General features: G+C 48.2%; 1 protein-coding gene across 1 annotated transcript in view; it reads left to right on the forward strand.

The window, feature by feature from the left end:
- The window catches only part of MPG (N-methylpurine DNA glycosylase), a 63,955-nt gene that overhangs the window by 38,351 nt on the left and 4,774 nt on the right, over nt 1-20,830 (forward strand). The window contains exon 3 of the mRNA XM_059716347.1: nt 14,680-14,884. Within this exon, the coding sequence (XP_059572330.1) occupies nt 14,680-14,884 (205 nt within the window). The remainder of the gene's footprint in view (nt 1-14,679; nt 14,885-20,830) is intronic.

Genomic DNA, 20,830 nt, shown 5'->3' on the forward strand with positions numbered 1-20,830 from the left:
CCCCCTGCTACCACATGCAGCTCGCAAGACTCTGCCAGAAGTGAAGGGGAGGCCCGCCTCGTGCATCCTAGTGGAGTCCCAGCAGCTACCTGTGGTGGCAGGCAGTGGAGAAGGCAGCCAGCTCCATCGCGTGGGGCTTCCTCCCAGTGGTGCAGAAGTACTGGGAACTGAATATGCTCTGCGGGGAGGCCCGTGAGATAGAGGCGGGCTGGCCTGGCTCTGCTCCTGGCCTCTATGTGCAGCTCCCAGAATTGGCTGGAGCTGCATGCTGCCAGGCACCAGCATCTGTGTGGGCCACAAGCACCCCAAGGCTCCCACCACCTACTGAGCTTCTGCCAATGCTGATGGGAGCTGTGTACCATGTGGGGGGAGTGGGTGGGGGGATCCCTACAACCCCCACCCTTCTTCACATCCCACACACTCACTCACACCCTGTCTACCTGAGATCCACGTTCCTGCCAGCCCCCTTCCCCTGCCCCCCGCCCCCGACCCACTCCTTGCTGCTTCCCTACCTGCTGCCCAGAGCGAGCATTACAGCAGGGACAGGAGGAAGAGCCATTGGAGCCTGGGCAGGCAGAGCAGTTCCCCCAGTGGCTGCAGCGGTGACAGCAGCAGCCTCGCCTGGAAACTGTGCTGGCTGGGCCAGGTCCTTCTGCACGCGAGGGTGGGAGTGAGGTGCACAGGCTGGGTGGGGTACAATTAATTGGTGGGCAACTGTGGGCTGGATGAAATTGCCTGGTGGACCAAATGTGGCCCATGGGCCATGTTTTGCCCGCCTCTGTGGTAGTGTCTATTGTTGTTTGTGAACAATAAATCCCAATAAATTCTTGTTACTAAGATCTGGAGCCTGTGGTCTCTTTATTACAACTAACAAGTTTGTTTGGTGTAGTGGTAGGTATGGTATTATTGGAAGTTTTCTAATAGAGCTGTCACTGACCCTACCAACTGAGGGAGCCTGACATGACCAGTACTACTTCACATCTGTCTGAGTCCAACAGGTTCAGAACTCATTATTTTTCTAACGGATATTTCTTTATGTAGGCTTTTTATTTTCTTTTGTATTATTGTGTAATGTGTTGGAATAGCTTTATTCACTTTAGAACTCTAACCTATCATTCTGCATATTCATAGGCAGATCCAGGGTTTTTAAAAGGTGGGGTGTGCAAGAGTAGCAACTACTGCTTCAGGGGTGGCTTCACCCCTTGCTCCAGATCCAGACTCCTTGCTCCCCACAGAGGTGGGCATACCATGCCATATGAGTAGCAGCTGGGGACTTTTTTAAAGTCCCCAAATCGGGTAAGAAATCCAATTCCTGTCATCCCCCCCTCAATCCTCTTGCCATTTTCTCCTTACCCTCCATGTTCACTAGCACCTAATCTATCCCATTCTCTCTTTGCCCTCTCTATTTATGCCTCGGTACAGGAAGACCAGCTTGCCACTGTTGTTCCAACTGCTTCTGCCCTGCTCCACGCAAGGCTGTGCTGGGAGCCAGGCTCTACTAGGGACAACAGAAGTGGTAGGGAGTTCCCTCTCGATGAGCTTGCTTCCAGACTGGTTGGGAATACCTGGCAGACTGGCAAGAATGGAGGAACCTGCCCACCACTGCTGCTGTCGCAGCTGAACCTGGCTCCCCACGCAGTCCGGTTGAAGAAAGGTAGAAGTACAGGTTTCCCTTGCTTTATGCTGTACATGTGTTCCTGGAAAACATCACATAACTTGAATTTGCATAAAAGGAACCCACTTTACAATGTAACAAATAGGGATATGTTCCAAGACTTCAACTGTACTGACCCTCAGACTCATTTCTATCAGTTTTACAAGACAATTTTACTACTCGCTAACCAGCAGAGAGGGGTAGGCGATAAGCTAGCAGGATGCTTAGAACCCATAATGGGGATGGCAACTAAAGAAACACGCGTCACAGACAACTAGCAAGGAGCACAGATCTACACAGGAGACTATATTTCGGTGCGTGTCACTCCCACAACGTACCACACAAAGTAGCTGACTGTGGGCTTCCACCATACCAATTGCATAAGAGTGCATTTACCGCACATATAATGAATTTTTGGTATAAAAGGGGTCATTCCATAAGAGTGAGTTTGCACATACAAAACCCACATAAAGCAAGGGAAACCTGTAGTTCTGGGCTAGGGACAGAAATTACACACACAAACCAGTGTAAATGATAGGAAACCAGTTTAAATCTGTAACACAACAGAAGTTCAGTGCAGATGAACTGCTTTCAAAATGGCTGAAACTGGTTTAAGGTAAACCTGGATGGATGTAGTATCATACTTAGCTGATTAGGTTAAACTGGTTTATTGAACTGTCCTCGATTCCCCCTCCAGATTCAAGTTAACTCGCAGTCCCCAAGCATCCCAGGATGCTTTACATCTCCCTGCAAACCCCCCCTTGCAAGGTGGATGGGCTAGCTTTGGCTCATACTGTCTGCTACAACTGAGCACGGGCCAAGTCCCGGAGGACTGGAAAAGGGCCAACGTGGTCCCCATTTTCAAAAAGGGGAGGAAGGAGGACCCGGGCAACTATAGGCCAGTCAGTCTCACCTCCATCCTTGGCAAAGTCTTTGGAAAAATTATCAAGGCTCACATTTGTGAGAGCCCGGCAGGACAAATTATGCTGAGGGGAAATCAGCATGGGTTCATGGCAGGCAGATCATGCCTGACCAATCTAGTTTCTTTCTATGACCAGGTTACGAAACGCCTGGACACAGGAGGAGGGGTGGATGTCGTATACTTAGACTTCAGGAAGGCCTTCGATACGGTATCCCACCCCATACTGGTGAACAAGTTAAGAGGCTGTGACTTGGATGACTACACAGTCCGATGGGTGGCGAATTGGCTGGAGGGTCGCACCCAGAGAGTCGTGGTGGATGGGTCGGTTTCGACCTGGAAGGGTGTGGGCAGTGGGGTCCCGCAGGGTTCGGTCCTTGGACCGATACTCTTTAAAGTCTTCATCAGTGACTTGGACGAGGGAGTCAAATGTACTCTGTCCAAGTCTGCAGATGACACAAAGCTATGGGGAGAAGTGGACACACTGGAGGGCAGGGAACAGCTGCAAGCAGATCTGGACAGGTTGAACAAGTGGGCAGAAAACAACAGGATGCAGTTCAACAAGGAGAAATGCAAAGTGCTGCACCTAGGGAGGAAAAATGTCCAGCACGCCTACAGCCTAGGGAATGACCTGCTGGGTGGCACGGAAGTGGAAAGGGATCTTGGAGTCCTAGTGGACTCCAAGATGAACATGAGCCGCCAGTGTGACGAAGCCATCAGAAAAGCCAATGGCGCTTTATTGTGCATCAGCAGATGCATGACGAATAGGTCCAAGGAGGTGATACTTCCCCTCTATCGGGCACTGGTCAGACCGCAGTTGGAGTACTGCGTGCAATTCTGGGCGCCGCAATTCAAGAGGGATGCGGATAACCTGGAGAGGGTCCAGAGAAGGGCCACTCATATGGTCAAGGGCCTGCAGACCAAGCCCTACGAGGAGAGACTAGAGAAACTGGATCTTTTCAGCCTCCGCAAGAGAAGGTTGAGAGGCGACCTTGTGGCTGCCTATAAGTTCATCACGGGGGCACAGAAGGGAATTGGTGAGTATTTATTCACCAAGGCGCCCCCGAGGGTTACAAGAAATAATGGCCACAAGCTAGCAGAGAGCAGATTTAGATTGGACATTAGGAAGAACTTCTTCACAGTTCGAGTGGCCAGGGTCTGGAACGGGCTCCCAAGGGAGGTGGTGCTCTCCCCTACCCTGGGTGTCTTCAAGAGGAGGTTAGATGAGCATCTAGCTGGGGTCATCTAAACCCAGCACTCTTTCCTGCTTATGCAGGGGGTCAGACTCGATGATCTATTGAGGTCCCTTCTGACCCTAACATCTATGAATCTATGAGCAGGTAGGTATGCTCTAGCACCCCTCAGCTTCTGGCCTGAGGTGCTGCAGGCATGTGGCTGCATTTCTGGAATCAAAAGTGAATGTCTGTTCACTTTCATATGGGTTTAATCTACACAGCTTAATCTAACCTGTGAAGATTGAATTGATTCAGCCTCAGGTTTTTTTGACTACTTAGCCCTGCCCCTAGGTCAATTGCTTGCAGTAGCAGCAGTGATGGTTGGAGGGAAGTGAAGAGGAGGAGAGGTGCTGCTGAGCATGGAGAGAAAGAGGGGGATTCTTACATGATTTGGGGATTTTAAAAAAGGCCCTAGTTGCTGCTCTCACAGCCTACTCAAAGTGTGTGCGTGTGTGGGGGGGGGGAGGTGACTGCACTACTGCCCCCTCCCCCCACCTGGATCTGCCTTTGGATCCAGGGACCCATGGAACCACTTCATCTGGCCTGCCAGGCTACCAGTGGGCTACTGAAAGTGGGGGCATAGTTTGTTGCAGAATCTGGGGCCCTGGGCCTTGGTGGACCTGGTCATTCATTGGCAGAAGAGCAGGCAAGCTGTGCTGCCATAGCCTTGCTTGGCCTGTGGACACCAATTTTACCACAACTTGCAGTACTGACAAAGCTGGCACCACCAGTGCCAGTTCTACTACCCCCACCATTGCTCCTATATCACCACTTCCCCATGCCACAGGCTGGAAGGAATCCTGTGGTCTGAATCTGCCCTGGAGCACAGAGTGATTTCACATTCCTGCTCTATCCCTTGCCTTCTTTCATGCTGCCCTATATGCTTGGAACAGTCTTTCACTTAATATATGTTAGGGCAGGGCTTCTCAACCTTTTTAAAGTAGTGTAACCCTTCTGGGTACACTTCTGGTGGAGTGGGGGTGAAGGGTGTGGTGGCAGCAGCTGGATGAGGAGCGGAGGCAGGGTAGTGTTGGCTGGACGCACGGCGGGGTAGCAGCAGCTGGATGCATGGGGGGGGGGTGGCAGCTGACCGATGCAGAGCCGGGGGGGTGGGTTTGCACACAGGGGTGCAGGGTAGTGGATGGCGGTGGTGTGTGAGTTGCCCCCTCCCTCCCCCTGCATCTGGCTGGCCAGGTAGCACCTGTGCAGCCTTCAGAGGGGAGCCACTGCCCTTGCCTCCTGGCCCTTGTCCTGGCCCTGACCCTGCTCCTGGGAGGCAGTGGTGCAGGGTGGTGGTGCTCTGTCTCTACCCGCCCACACGTAGCCCCTTTCCAAGTACCCCAGGGGTACATGTACCCCCAGTTGACAACCCCTGTGCTAGGGTGTCAAAGATGAGGTCCATAAGCCAGATTCAGCTCACAGAGCCCTATCGTCCAGACCACAGTGCTGCCTGTGTGTTTCTGATGGGTCTGCTGCACACAGCAAGCAATGCACAGAATCTGTCTGGCATGAGCTGTACACAGTGTGGGGGCTGGAGCCAGTGTGCACTGTATGTAGCATGTGGGGCCAGTCTGGGGCACACACTGAATGTGACACGTATGTGGGACTAACCCTACATGTTGGATCAGGTGTGCAGGGCATCTCTGACAAAGGGGCCATATGCAACATGCACCCAAGGCTGGTGCCATGCACTGGGTGCCATGCTGGGCTGGGGCCAGCATGCACTGTACACAGCATGTAAAGGTTTGAGCTGGTGTGTGCAGCATGCAGTGTGTGGCCCAGTCCTGGGCACATACTACATGTGGCACCTGTGCCAGACTGGCCTTACGTACTGCATTTTTGTCTGGTTTGGATTGGGCTGATAGAACAGCCCTGCCTGCCAGAGCCAGCTTGCTGGCTTGCCATGGGTGCCACATGTAGCACAGGTTCCAGACTAGCCCCATGCACCATGTGTAGCGCACGTTCCAGATCCCTCCCCCCCCCCCCCATGCTTTATGTGCAAGGCCAGGGCCATTGTGTGCTGGATGTGGTGCATAGGGATGGAGCTAGCATGTGCACTGTAAGCAGCACATAGTGCTATTCCAGGGCATGTGCTGCATGCAGTATCCCCATTGGACTGGCCCTACATGCGGGCTCCAGCACATAGGACCAGTTTGTGGACCTAATGCAGCCTGCATACTGGTCCCATGATCCTGTGCTGGCTCATGGGTCTCGATGAGTTTGATATCCCTGGTATATGCTGTACCAGAATACCATCTTGGTCTCTCCCCAAACTCTGCTATCTGACAATTTGGTTACCATGACCACTGTAGAAGGAGACACCTTTGGCCCCATCAGCTTCAGGTAACCCTGAGATGTAACCTGAGCTGGATACATTACTGATGGAGGCAGGAAACCTGCTCCCTCTGCCTACATGCCTGGCATCACATACCTGGGTAGGGGCTTAAACGCCCTATTCTACACATTGGGAGGGGGCTAGAGACCCTGCCAGTCTACCTGGCAACCAATGATGCATTTCAAATTGGTTGTCTGGCAGCCAACAGTTGCTGGCTTTCATTGGATCAGGTAAATGAGGTCATAAGGTCTACATAAATTAAGGACTGCCCAGGAGGACGGCAGCAGCCATGATGAGAACTCTCAGAGAAGCTGGGCCATCTGAAACTTGCTCTTTCTTTTGAAACTCATGGTCAATGGACTTCTTGCCTCTAGAGGGAATTTCCATCTGCCCCTGGATGATACTTGTGAGTAAGCTACTTGAGATCTAACTAGATATAGCTTGGAGTAACAAAGATGCGTAATCAAAAGCTACCATGCCACTGTTTGCTCTAAGGTATTTCTCTGACATTGCTGTACTCTGTACCTTATTCCAAACCTACTCCTTTTAACCAGTAAAGTTCTCCTTTGTACCTAACATGGGAGACTTATTGGGAGAGGATCTAGATTATGCCTTGGGATTCCCTTGGTTTGGCTGACTAAGGGAGACCATTTGCCCCAGGGTTACAATCACGGGGGAGCAAGAAACCCCCCCCCCCCCCCCCCCCCCCCCCATTGGGTGACCCAGGATAGGGGCTACACACCCATGGAAGAAAGACCCCGAAATCAAGAGTTACTCACCCGCTTTAGGAATCCAAATGCAGGACGAACAGTGCCGACGAGAGAAGCCCACACGGTTCATCAGCTGCGCTTATCTACAGCTGGGATTGATGGGTGATGTCATGAGCGATTGCCGGCCAGTGGGAATAAAAGCAGACACCAGCCAGCAGGATGGGGGAGTGGGGAAGCAGCGGAGGCTGCAGGAGCTCTCCACGCTGGCAGTAGGCAGTGCCGGCATGCAGAGGAAGACCCCGCCTAGGGAAAAACCTCTTGGGCGGCAGCAACTATAACTCGCCTCCATGCTGGTTACAGGCAGCACTGGCGTGCAGAAGAAGATTCCACTCCAGGAAGAGTGTCAGAAGTGCAGGGAACAACAGAGGCTCTCCCCACCAGACACCCGCAACCCGGAGAGGAGCTGACTGGGAAAAGGACAAAAGGAAGCCCTCAGGGAAAACTGAGAGTAGAGCAGTGTTGGGAGATGCAGGCAGACACAGGTGCTAAAGCAAGGTGGGAGTAAAGGCAGTTTAGCCTGATCTCCCCTTTTGATTTATCTGCCTTCTTTTTCTTGTATATTCCTGTTGCTTTTTCTTTCTCACCTGTGCATATTCCTTTAAGGTTTTTCCAGTTTCTTTTGTTTTCTATTTATTTGGTACACCTATAGTGAGGGGATTGTGGTGCCACCCTGATACATGGGCTGCCCACGAGAGTTAAAAAGCAGCTGACAAGCAGTGGGAGAAGCATCCTCAAAGGGGTGAACCCACAGCAGACCTGTGGCCCTCAGGAAAGAAGGAAGAGACTAGGATCCGATACCCAAGAGGCACAAGAAGTAAAGATCATCTGGACGGGAGAGCCAACTGCATTAAGATCAGGTGGCTCGTTGGAGGCTGGTGCATGGAAGGGGTGATGGGGAGGTGGAGCCCCAAGAATATCCATCAGGCAGGGCGTTTGATCTTGAGGGACCTCCAGCGGGGAACCCCACCACTGAAGGTACATTCAGAGTCATGGCAGGTGAGTTCTGGGGTCTTCCCCGGGGTGACCGAGGCCCCTTTCAGCGGTTGAACGAAACCTCACCATGCCTACCACCAGGCTCCTGCACCAAGGCAGCACCGGAATGGATATTTGAAGTGAGATGGTCACACCACTGTTTGTGCTTCAGACGGAGGGAAGCACCCCAAGTTCTTGCAGTGGGTCAAATACCCTCAAGGACTACTAAGCCTGTGCTTCCCAGAGGGCGCATATCCAAGATCAGTCTAGACTCTGGGTGGTGGCAGCGTTACCCCCAGGCTTGCAGGTGTGCGCCAGGAAGGGGGTCGGCCCTGGAAGGTGGTTGGGTGCAGTGAGGTGGGTGGCTCAACACAGGTGTACCCCCTACTGGTCTGCCACACATGCCCAGCTCTATTTCTTGTCTTTAAGGAAAAGTTAAGTATAGAATGCCAATATGCTTTGTGCTCCCTTTGCCCCATATGTAAGATGTGTGTTGGGCAGAACTGTTGGATCTGTGACTTTGTGTATCCATCAAACAATCCTTATCTGTAAGGAGTGGTGTAAACACAAGAGTAAACACTGGCGCTGCAGTACAAACAGTTAATTATTTTCATGGCCTGAGGTAGAAGAATCCCCTAGCATGCAGGTCACTTAAATAGGGTTTGTATTTGTCCTTAAACTTCTGAACGTCTCATGTATCCTGGGGAGTGTTAACCCAGGATTCATGATTCAGCTTTGTGTGTGCCTCCTGTGCCTTTTGGAATTTTGTAATTATTATGCAAAGCTTTCTGATAGTCACACACCCTTAGATTTTGTGAAAGGAGTTCCAGACCCCTTTGAATTGTAAGTGTGGGTATTCACATACATTTGGTTGATCATGGTCATCTTTTGCAAACCTCTTGGACAGAGTCTGAGGACCCCTAGGGATCCATGGACCACAGGTTGAAAACCACTAGTATAATTGGACAAAAAATAGTATCTTTTAAAAAGTTTTTCTGTGAAAATGGTAAACTCTTATTTCACTGATTTTTGTTTATTTGATAGCTTGGAAGTTGTTAAAAATGCAACAATTAAAATACTTCATAGTTTCATAGTTTGTAGGGTCAGAAGGGACCTTGACATCATCAAGTCCAACCCCCTGCCATGGCAGGAAAGAGCACTGGGGTCAAACGACCCCAGCAAGGTGTTCATCTAGCTCCTCTTAAAGACCCCCAGGGTAGGAGCCAGCACGACTTCTCTTGGAAGTTGGTTCCAGATCCTAGCTGCCCTGACTGTGAAGTAGCGCCTCCTGATGTCTAGTCTAAGACTTGATGCAGACTTCTGGCAGATTCATTAGTAGAGCAGGCTAACATTTGTGTGAGTATTCTAGTACCAACATGTGACAGGAATTAAACTCTCTAAGGTAATTCCAAAACCACTTGTGTTTAAATATGAGAGTGTAGAATGTAGTCTAATGAAACATTTTTGGCCCAAAGAAGACTACACTGAGCATTTCATAAATGTACTTTAAACCAAACAAGATGTCTGGATGGGAACTTAAGTTAAACACCAAACAGTTAAAAATCTATTAACTTTTTATTCTTTTAAAAATATTCCTTTTATGATTAGCAAATAATTTGATGTAGGTGGTGAAATGCACTGTGTCCAGTGAAAGAAAAAAATGCATAATACCATTTCCATGTTTTTCTCTGATTTAAACAATAATTAGCCCTTAGTGATGTGCAAAGTTGATTTTGGTGGGTCTACAGGCAGTAAGTGCTCTTTGCTGGAGCCCACTATATGTACTGGAGGGAGCACAAAGAAGAGCACCAAAAAATTTGGTAGATCAACAAGGTTACATTTTGTATGCTTATGGTGTTATAAATTTTGCTTTGTATGATACAGGCACATTTCTAAGCACCTATATGCATGGGCGGTTGGTGCTGCCTTAGTTGGGGGGGGCATGTTTCCCCCCCCCCCACACCAGTTCTGCTGACCGGGGGGGTCCCCCAGCAGCTGATCTCGCTGCCGGGGGGGGGCAATCCCTGCAGCCACTTCTGCGAACGGCTGTAGTGATTGGCTAGCACTTGCAGGGGGGGCACTGGCACTCCTACCTGCCCCCCTTGCCCATGGCCTAAGTGGTGAGCCCGTCTGGTCAGGAGGTGCACCGGCACTCTTGGAGTGCGTGTTCACCCCCGTGCACCCTCTATGTGTTGCACTGCCAATAGAAGGTGATCGGGAACAGCCAAAATGGATTAAGAGACGTGTATGATGGAGGTGGGCGTGGAAAGCATGCTGTCCAAATTCGCTGATGACACAAAGATGTGGGGAGAAGTGGGCACACTGGAGGGAAGGGCCAGAATCCAACTAGATCTAGACAGGTTACAGAGGTGGGCGGATGAGAATAGCATGGAATTCAACGCAGACAAGTGCAAGGTACTGCATCTAGGGAGAAGGAACCTGCAACATACCTATAGGATAGGGCACACCCTTCTCAACAACAGTTGTTGAGAGGGATCTTGGAGTTATTGTTGACTCCAGGATGGACATGAGCCGCCAATGCGAGGAAGTGGTCAGTAAGCTTAGCCACACCTTGTCGTGCATCTATAGATGCATCACAAGCAGGTCTAGGGATTTGATCCTTCCCTTCTATGCAGTGCTGGTCAGGCCGCAGTTGGAGTACTGCGTCCAGTTCTGGGCGCCACACTTTAAGAGGGATGAGGCTAACCTTGAGAGGGTCCAAAGGAGGGCTGCTCTCATGGTCAGGGGGCAGTAGGCCAGGCCCTACAAAGATAGACTAAAGGGCCTGAATCTGTTCAGCCTCTGCAAGAGAAGACTAAGAGGGTATCTGGTGGCTGCCTATAAACTCACCAGGGGGGACCAGCGGACAGTAGGTGAGGCTGTGTTCCCCTGGGCACCACCTGGGATAACAAGGAATAACAGACACAAATTGATTGAGAGTAGGTTCAGGCTTGATATCAGGAGGCATTACTTTATGGTTAGGGCTACTAGGTTTTGGAATGGGCTTCCAAGGGAGGTGGTGCTCTCCCCTACCTTGGGGGTCTTCAAGAGGAGGTTGGATATATATCTGACTGGGGTATTATGATCCTAGCACTTGTTCCTGCCCACGGCAGGGGCTCAGACTTGATGATCTGTTCAGGTCCCTTCCAACCCTAGAAACTATGAACTCATTTTCTTCTATGAGAAAGTGACAGGCTCTATGGATGAGGGAGAGCAGTGGATATGATATACCTTGATTTTAGCAAGGCATATTTTGATGCTGTCTCCCATGACATTCTGATTAGTAAGCTGAAAAATACAGTCTAGAATGGAACTTCTATAAGGTGGATAAATTGGTTGGATAATTAGTTGGATCATTGTGCTCAAAAACTAGTCCTCAGTGACTTGATATTTAGTTGGGAGGAGTTATTAAGTAGGGTTTCAAGGATTTGTCCTGGGTCTGGTAGTGTTTAATATCTTCATTAATAATTTGGAAGGTGGGATTTAGTGTACACTTAGCAAATTTGCAGAGGACACCAAACTGAGCGGAGTTGCAGACACTATGGAAGATGGGATTAGTATTCAGAAGATCCAGACTTAAACTGAAGATAAGGTCCAAAATTAATCAAATCAAATTTGAAGTTTTATGCTTCTGACTGAGCAATTGCAAGCATAAACACAAATGGGAATGTTTGGCTAGGCCACAGGGGTTGGTAAACTACAGCCCATAGACCCGTCCCAGCCTACAGAGCCATTTCGTCTGGCCCATAGACATGAGACTTCGGTGGTGTTCAGTGGTGGGAGGCTCTGTCTGTGCTATGGGAAGAAGTGGTGATGGCACCCAGGTCCTCATGTTTGCTTATCTGTGTCTGATCCAAGTTGGGTCATTGTTGCCCATTACCTGAAAAGGTGGTCAATTTGCTGGGCTAGGCTGCAGTACTGAAGAAAAGGAACTGGAGTTTTATAGCAGATTGTAAGCTGAATATAAACAATAACAGCACACTCTCATCTTAAAAAAATCCAATAGCTTGCTGAGCTGTATTAACATGAATGCCACTTGCAAGTCAAGGGCAGTGATTATTCCATTTTATTTGGCACTGGTGAGACTTCATCTGGAGTGCTGTGTCCAGTTTTGGGCACCATACTTCAAGGAAGATGTAGGCAAATTAGAGTCCAGTGGAGAACAACAAAAATGATTAGAGGTGTGAGAAAAATAATTTACAAGGAAAGGCTGGAACTGAACTGAACTGAACTGCGCTTATTTAATCTGGAGAAGAGAAGACTGAGGGGGAATTTAAGAATAGTCTTCAAATACCTGAAGGTTGATTCTGAAGGCTGATTTATAAAAAGGATGATGATAGACTAGGTGTGTCAAACTAATTCTGGACTGTGTCTAGACTGTGGTGCTGGTTGGATCTAGCCTGGGCTATGGCACAGACAGTGGCTGAACCAGCATGACTGGCACACGTGGTGGTTGAGACAGTGGGACTGGCAGCAGAGACTGTGTAGATAGCAATGGGCCAAGCAGCCTCAGGGTGAGCAGGGCTGTCTCAGTACAGCCTGAACATGCCCTCTTGCTGCTGGAAGCCATGCCTACTGTGGCCTAGTGGCTGCTGTTTTTTGGAGGTTTTTTGTAGCAGACCATGGCCCCCATCTCTCAGTAGCCCAGTAGGTCTAAGGAAATTGCTCCATGGGCTGGATGTTTGACAAACCTGTGATAGACTGTTCTGTATGGCTACAAGCAGCAGGACAAGGAGCAACGCCCTCAAACTACAGAAGAGGAAATATAGGTTAAATATTAGGGAAGTTTAGGTTAGATATTAAGAAAAACATTTTCACTAGGAGGGTAGTGAAGCACTGGAACAAGCTACTCGGAAGTTGTGGAATCTCCATCCTTGAAGTTTTTAAGACCAAGGTAGACCAAGACCCAGCCTTGGCTGGGATGATATAGTTGGGATGGTCCTGCTTTGAGCAGGGGTTGGACAAGATGACCTCCTGAGGTCCCTTCTAATCCTAATATTCTATTATTCTGTGATTAGGAAGATTTTTCTCACTATGAGGGTACTTAAGCATTCAAACAGGCCATCCAAAAAGGTGGAATCTCTATCCTTGAACTTTTTAAAGAGCAGATTGAACAAAAACCTGGTTGGGATGATTTAATCAGTGATGATCCAGCCTTGAGCAGGAGGTTGAACTAGGTGATCTCTGGAGGTCTGTTCCAGCCTTATGATACATTTAAAAATGAGATTGGTTTGCTCATGCACTTTAATGGATAAGCTACCAAGTGAGTTAGTTATTTGTATTGAAATGTGGTCCCTAGGCAAGGGTGAACTATAAGAGTTCACACTGGTTTGCAGACCAGCCTAGGGAAGATGAAGCTTGTAGGCCATGCTGGCGCACTAGCTAGCGTGCGGGCCGGGAACAATCTGAGGCTGTTTTGTGCACCGCGGGCTGTGGCCAGCAGCCCGGACACGCCGGGTTGGGGAAGGCAGACGGCGTGCTAGAATTAGGCACGGATGCTTAATGGTTGTTTAAGATTATTTACTTACACCGAAGATGGTCGCAGTGTAGGCTGGAACGTTTCCAGGGATACTTCGCTAAATCCTAGTTTAAGGACTCGGAAAGAACTCTGATTCACTCACACAAAGTTTTCGAGGCTCCGTGGAACTTTTGCGCGTGGGGAAGGGTATGTCAAGGGATCGTTCGGCGACGGGGAGAAGCGAGAGGCTGATCAGACCCCTGTTGCCTTCTTGATATTCACTCTGGGTCCAATAGGCTCCGCAGCGCTTAGAGATCTTCACGAGACGTGAAGTCTCCTCCTCCTGATGTTCGTGGAGTCCTCCAACTTGGGCAGAAACCACTCAAGCCTTTTATACGGCTAGCAAGCCAATCGCTAGCCGCCACGTAGGAATAATTTAGAACTGACCAATAGTGGGGCACGAATTTAAATACAAATGGCGGGAACTCCTTCCAACGTGCATTTCTATGCTGCAACGAAGAAATGCACCCTGCAAAGAAAGCTACAAACGGCAGGAAAATAATTTAGCAGTGCCGAAGCGCGCACAAACAAAAAATCACACCCTTGGGTTGTGACAGCTAGTACAAGCATTAATTAGCACATGTACTACTCTCATTTGCTAAGGCATTGACCAGTATGGGCCTCAATAGAGCAGTGACTGACACAACTGCTTATACAAGCTGAAGCTGGAATTCACATGTGAGACTCGTACAAGAACACAAAATGATACAAAATGCACAGTTCTGCCAAGAAAGGGAGCCAGGTGCATCAAGCATGGGACAGTTTTTAATACTTTTCCTATACAGATAAAGAAAGAGCAGAAACATATAAATATATGACAGATACAGAGCAGCTTGAGGTACCAATGGAACATAACATGCAGTGGATTGATCTATATAAAAGGGGAAATGGGAAGCTTGGAATTTTTATACTGGCCTGGGGATGTAGTTTTTGCTAATACCTTGATGCAGGAAAGCATAGGTTCATGAGAGGGAGTGTACCATGGCTTGCAGACAGTAAAAGTCTCTGCGTCTTCATCATTGAACAACCTATAGTCTGTGTATGCTGTGATCTTCATACACTGGAGTCAGAAATGAATAAACACTGACAAACAAACAAACAAAAATGAATAAACACATATGAAATACAACAGGATGAGCATGAAGAGTACCTATCATGTTGTCATTTTTCTGGTTCTCCATGTTTTCTGCACTTTCGGTGACTAATTGGTTACTCACTATGGAGCTTGCTAACAAATTGGGGCACTCTAACAGAAGGTTTTTAACCTATTTTTCAGATTTTAGTTCGTAAACTTCCTGATGGCAGAGAACTCCGGGGGAAGATAGTGGAAACAGAGGCTTATCTGGGTGGGGAAGATGAGGCTTCACATTCAAAAGGTGGGAAGCAAACTCCAAGAAATGCAGCAATGTTTATGAAGCCAGGAACTCTGTATGTGTATCAGATCTATGGGATCTATTTCTGCATGAACATTTCCAGCCAGGGTAAGTAGAGATTGAAACAGCTGTAGTGTTACTGGCACAAGGAGGTTTTGCAGTGTAAATATTCTTAGCTGTACTTGCCCTGTAGCAGCCTTTGCCCCCTCTGACTCAGTTCTGCTCTTTTTGCTTGTGACCTGATAAATAGAGGCTTTGGCCACTTGAGTTATATAGCCATTAGCAATCTAGAAAATATTAAAAATGGATTACTGGCAGGGTCTGCCTGTACTAGACACTGTACAAACATGTAGTAAGCAGGGTCCTGTGCTTAGCTGTGGCCTCTGGGCAATACTGAGTATAGATATAATATTTCAGATTCTAAAGTGGAATTTACTATTTGCCAAAATTCTTAGGATTCATCCTTCTTAAGATGAATTTTCTCAGTTTTGATGTTCTGGGACACAGTTCAATATGTGGGATTATGTATACTAGTAAATATTCAAGGTGTGGTGCTTTGTAAACATGTTCATGCTGTAATGAGGGCAATGGCAGAATGTTGTGTAGGAGACAGCAGACTTCCTCAAATTAGAAGGAGCTGTTGGCAAATGCAGGGGCCATGAGACAGCAGACAATCTGTGATGAGCAGTCACTACAGACAGAATTCTGTTTCCCTTTGGTAAGGGAAAAGCATAAAACAAGGACCAAACGTGGCCAGATACATGGCTAGAAAACTGCCACATAGACCCAACTGGACAGTAGCAATAAAACATTTTTGGTCCGTTGCTTAACTGTCAGCATTTTGGGGTAATTGGGCACCTTGAATTGGGCAGATCTGTGGGGAGAGGTTGGGGAACAGGAGGGGGTCGCACCATGTTCAGCTCTGTGGCACATGTGCAACGACTCTTCAAGCTCACTAGCTTGTCAGTGTGGCTCTTACTGGAGCTGCTGCTTTGGCATAACTACAGAACCCAAGGTATGAATGCTGCTGCTGCTGCTCACTTCCCTTTTCCCCTGATGCTAAATTCACTGGTGAGTGAGGAGGTGAACCACAGCAGTGGCATTTACCCCCTCAGTTCTGGAGTCATGGTAACAAGCTAGTGAGCCCAGAGTTCACTGCATAGCTGAAGGATGGTGTGGCCTCCCTCCTGCCCTATCTCCTGATCCACCCATGCTTTGAATTAACTAATTTGTTCACACAAATCAGGGCTCCAGACCTTTCTATTCTTAATAGTTTCAAAGTTGCATGCTTCAAAATATTGATTTTCTGTGAGCTTCAGAAATAATAATGCCATGGGGCATGGAAAAAAGGTGTTAACAGAATTCATATGTTTGTAGCACCTAGAAACTAGGTGCATGTACACAAGTGCAGGCAGCCAATTGGGGGGAGGGTGTTGGGCTCTCTAACTCTTAGCTCTTTACACAAAGAGCCATGAATTAGTGCTCTTGCTGGGGCGTGGAGAGCTCAGAGCCTGCCTGCACCAGCACTAGCCAGCAGGTGGTAGTGTTCTTCTTCCCAGCCCTGGCCAGCAGGTGGTGACTGCTCCTCTTCCCAGCCCTGCCCCCCACCAGCTGGCAACTTTTAATAGCGGCCAGGAGGTAGAGGTTCCCTTGCCATGCATGTCCCCACAGGTAACCCTGCTGAGGTCTTGGGGGGAGCCATGCCGGGTCCATGCAGTGGGGCGGCTCCCTTCTGCCTCCCCCCTTGCATGAGTGTCTTGACAGCGGCAGAGTTGGGCGGGGGGGAAGGGAGCCCCCCCACCTCGCAGGCCTGGCTGCCTGGCTCGGCTCTTCCCCCAAGACCCAGCAGGGGTAGCTGGGGAATGGGGAGCACATAGCAGGGGAGGGCTCTCTTCTCCCACTACCTCTCACTTCCATGCTGCGCAGGGAGAAAACGGAGGTTTTCTGTCTCCTTTCTGACATGACCCTGGGGGCAGCCACAGCACAAGCACCAGTCCAGCCTGCAATGCTGCATGGCATACAGGTGGAATTGGCCAAAATTAACTCTAGCAGGGAACTTGAACACAGGTTCGCTAAGGCACTTTGCCTTAGAGCGCTCCTGTCTGATGCTTCATCGGACTAGGGTTAAATTTTCATGCGACTGGCCATTTTAAAAGGACCGTGCAACTACTGTGAATGTGTGCTATGTTATGGCTGTAGAGCACTTCTGGGGACCTCATCATGCAAAAAATGTAACTTCTGTAAATGCCTCAGAACAACAGATGAAATAAAACAACTGGAGCTGACCTCTCATGATCAGTTTTAGAGAGTGTGACACTTTTAAGACTCTTAGCAATGTCAGTAACCTTAAATTCACTTAGTTGTTTTGCCATCACGACTCTATCACACTTGAAGCACACTGGGGAGCCAAATGGCTGCTCCAAGGGGTGCGTAGGACAGCAGGCAGGAAGCTTTGTGGAAGTTGAGAAATAAAAGCGGGCACAGTTTCTTTTAGTGAACTGTATATGGCTTTTCATCATTACAGTGAGCAAACCTCTAGAAAGGGCTGAAATCCAGCCCATATACCATGATCTGTGGAACAATTTGAATTATTTAATACCTTAGGGTGTGTATAGATGAAATGAGGGGCATGTGTGCACGACACTTTCAAGCGGGTTAAATGCTCTTGCACCGCTTTAATGGCGTTGGAGTTTTCATGTCAGCGGCGTATTGCACATTAATTCCAGCCATTTGGCGGCATAGTGTGCTTTATATGACTTTGAGGCACAGCAAACTAAAACACCTATGAGGAGTTTGTTTGCTGCCCTACAGCTGCGGAGTGAAGCACCAGGCTCCGCGCAGCTCAGAGTCTGTGCAGGGACCCAGGAAGGCAGGCTCCACCAAAGGGGGGAAAGTGGTGAGCCTGATCTTTTTAAAAAACCACCACTTCAATTTAGGGCGAAACCCCCGTTTCATCTACACACGCCCTAAAATAAAAATTCTACCTCAGCTGATTACGTGGGAACTAAAATAGAATACATTTTCCCTTTTGGCAACAGCCAGATATCAAACTTCCCATCACAGGTGGCTGTTTAGCCAGCTACTCTAAATGCTATTTTAAAAGAAATCAGGTATTGATGAACAAGAGCCTTTGTGGACTATTATGTTCAGTCTCTTTCCCTGACATGCCCACATTGATAATGTACACAGACAGCAGTCATGGGTGGTCACTGTAATAAGACCAGGGCAGCCTCCTGCATGCTGTATATCAACTGACATCAAGGTGCGGTGGGTGGAAGCTGGGCAGACTGTCCATTGAGTAGAGTATTTAAAAAAATTTGGGGGAGCTACTCTGTGACAGTTGGCAAAATAGTGACTTGTCCACAGAAACAGCTGAACTATAGAAAGAGGAGGCAAATCTCAGTTATGTGATCATCCTCCCCTAACTCTAAAATTGACCTATAAAGCCCTCCAGTGCCATGATGCCATATGGGTCTAAGAAAGACTAATCTGCTTTAATGCTGCCATTGGGAATATTTAGATTTCAGTAAGAAGAGACAACCTCCTCAGTAGGTCATGACTCCTTAGGTGGGTGCAGGGAAGGACCCAGAGAGTTCTAATGAACGGATCTGTGTCATCCTGGCAAGAAGTGGCCAGTGGTGTCCCTCAAGGGTCAGTGTTTGGTCCAGTGCTTTTCAACATCTATGTCAATGATTTGGATGTGGGGGTAAAGAGCTCACTGGCCAAGTGGGTGGATGACACCAAATTATGGGGGAGTGTGGTCATGCTTGAATATAGGCTGCAGATACAGGCGGACCTAGACAGGTTGACAAATTGGGTGGATTGGAACCAGATGAAGTTCAGTATTGAGAAGTGTAAAGTTCTCTGTTTGGGGATATGCTCAGGGGCACCAAACTGATTAGCACCACAACTGAAAGGGACCTAGGGGTAATAATAGACCATAGTATGAGCCATCAGTACGATGCTGTAGCCAGCAGGGCAAACCATACTTTGGCATGCATCAACTGACACATCTCAAGCAAAGCCAAGGAAGTGATTCTTTCGCTTTACTCAGCATTGGTGAGACCGCAGCTGGAGTACTGCATGCAGTTCTGACCACCGCACTTTAACGAGGATGTGGAAAAGCTTGAGAGAGTCTAGAAAAGAGCCACCATATGATCAGAGACTTGCAAGGAAACGCTGAGGGACTTGGGACTCTTCAGCCTAAAAAAGAGAAGGCTGAGAGGGGACATGGTAGCAGTTTACTGCTATATCAGGTGAATACATCAAGGGCTTGGCAAGCAATTGTTCACCAAGGCATCCTTGGGGAAAATCAGGAGTAATGGTACAAACGCCTGGAAGATTGTTTCAGGCTTAACATTACGAAAAACTTTTTCGCAGTCAGGGTGTCCAGACTGTGGAATAAGCTCCCTCCAGAGGTGGTGCAATCATCTACCCTGGAAATCTTCAAGAGGTGACTGGATGGTCACCTAGCTGGGATCACCTGACACATTGTCTTTCCTGCCTAGTATGGGGGGACTGGACTCAATGATCTTGCAAGGTCCTTTCCAGTCCCTACAATATATGAATCTATGAAAAAACCAGCAGCAATTTCTTCCTGTATTGATGCTGCACAGACCACATGGGAGGTGAATAGCTGTCTTGATTTGGAGCTGTTGGCGCAGAGAAAGTTGTAGCTTTTATTGGGGTGAGGTCAAGGTGCTGTGATAGCCCTGTTTCACCTATCTCTTCAACCTACTCCAGATAGGGCAGATGTCAGTATGGGGAGGGGCTGGGCAAAGCAGAGTTCTTAGAATCAGGAATACAGTCCTTGTGGAACTGTTGCAGCAGATAGCATTTAAAAAAATGAAAGAATCCTCATAAATTGAGGTTTAAACTACAAAGGAGTCCTTTAGTCCTCTGTCAACTCGGGTTGGGTGGCCAGAAAAGGCAACTCCTCCCACTGATATTTTGAATGCCAGTTGTAGATGTGTGGTTCAGGGGTTTTGTTTCTTGCACTCATCCCCATAATAATGCAGAGCCTCTCCTGAGGTAATGCATTTCTTCCTGCTTGCTGGTATTTTGATGGTATCAGTGTTTTCTGTCAGTTCAGAGGCAGTACTTTGGCAGGGGCTTCTCAGATCAGTGGGATTATGGAGACAAGCAACTTTTAAAGCATGTCAGATGTAACCTTTAATGCTTTGCCGTTTTGTCGCTAGAAGAAAAAATATTGGAACTACTTTTCCAATGGGCTCAAATTGTGGCACTTCTGTCCATATTGATTGTATTATTACATTCTTTAAAATATGAAGACCATGAGAATCTTCCTCATCTACTTCTTACTCTAAAAGAAGGAAAACCTCCGCGGACATTATGTCATATGATGCAAATTTATATGGGACAGTACCAGGTTTCAGGTTTTGTGTCACTGGGATGACTTCCAGAATGGGATGGAGCCCAGCCCTGGAACCTTGTAATATATCTGTATGTTGTGATGAGGGTACACAGCTGCTGATGGGGGAAAATAATGTAAAATAATATACATCCAAATATAAGCAGTTTTTCATGGGCCCAGGGAAGTGAACAGTGGGCTTCCATCCATCCACCAGGATGGTAGAGAGCATACCCAGCTTCTCCTTGGTGTTTTTGCACTTCATGTTTCAAGAGATAGTATAGCTGTCTTACTGCTATAGCTGAAAGAATACTCAACTGACCCTGAGATGTTTAGCTGTTATTGGGATTTAAAAAAAAAAAATGTGCTTGGGAGCAAAAGCATCTGGCATACATAGGAAACCATCCTCATCAGGGCAGAGTGGGCAAAGGATGCGGCTTCCTGCCACATCCTAGGGACCCCAAGAAAGTTGGAGGCAAAAAGCAGCCATATGGCTCTCATGCTGTTGGCATCATAGCTTCCTAGGAGCTCTGTAGCTATTTGTCACTGTGTTAACTCCCAGTGGATACTTACAATAGGCAAGAGTAGGGTTCCCATGCCTTCTTCCCCCACAGACCTATGGGAGCTAATCTCTATGGTGTGCAACTCCGTGGGTTTCAGGGTGGTATTGCCCTCCTGTTTCC

This window comes from Alligator mississippiensis, chromosome 13, assembly GCF_030867095.1.
Source record: "Alligator mississippiensis isolate rAllMis1 chromosome 13, rAllMis1, whole genome shotgun sequence".
NCBI lineage: Eukaryota > Metazoa > Chordata > Crocodylia > Alligatoridae > Alligator > Alligator mississippiensis.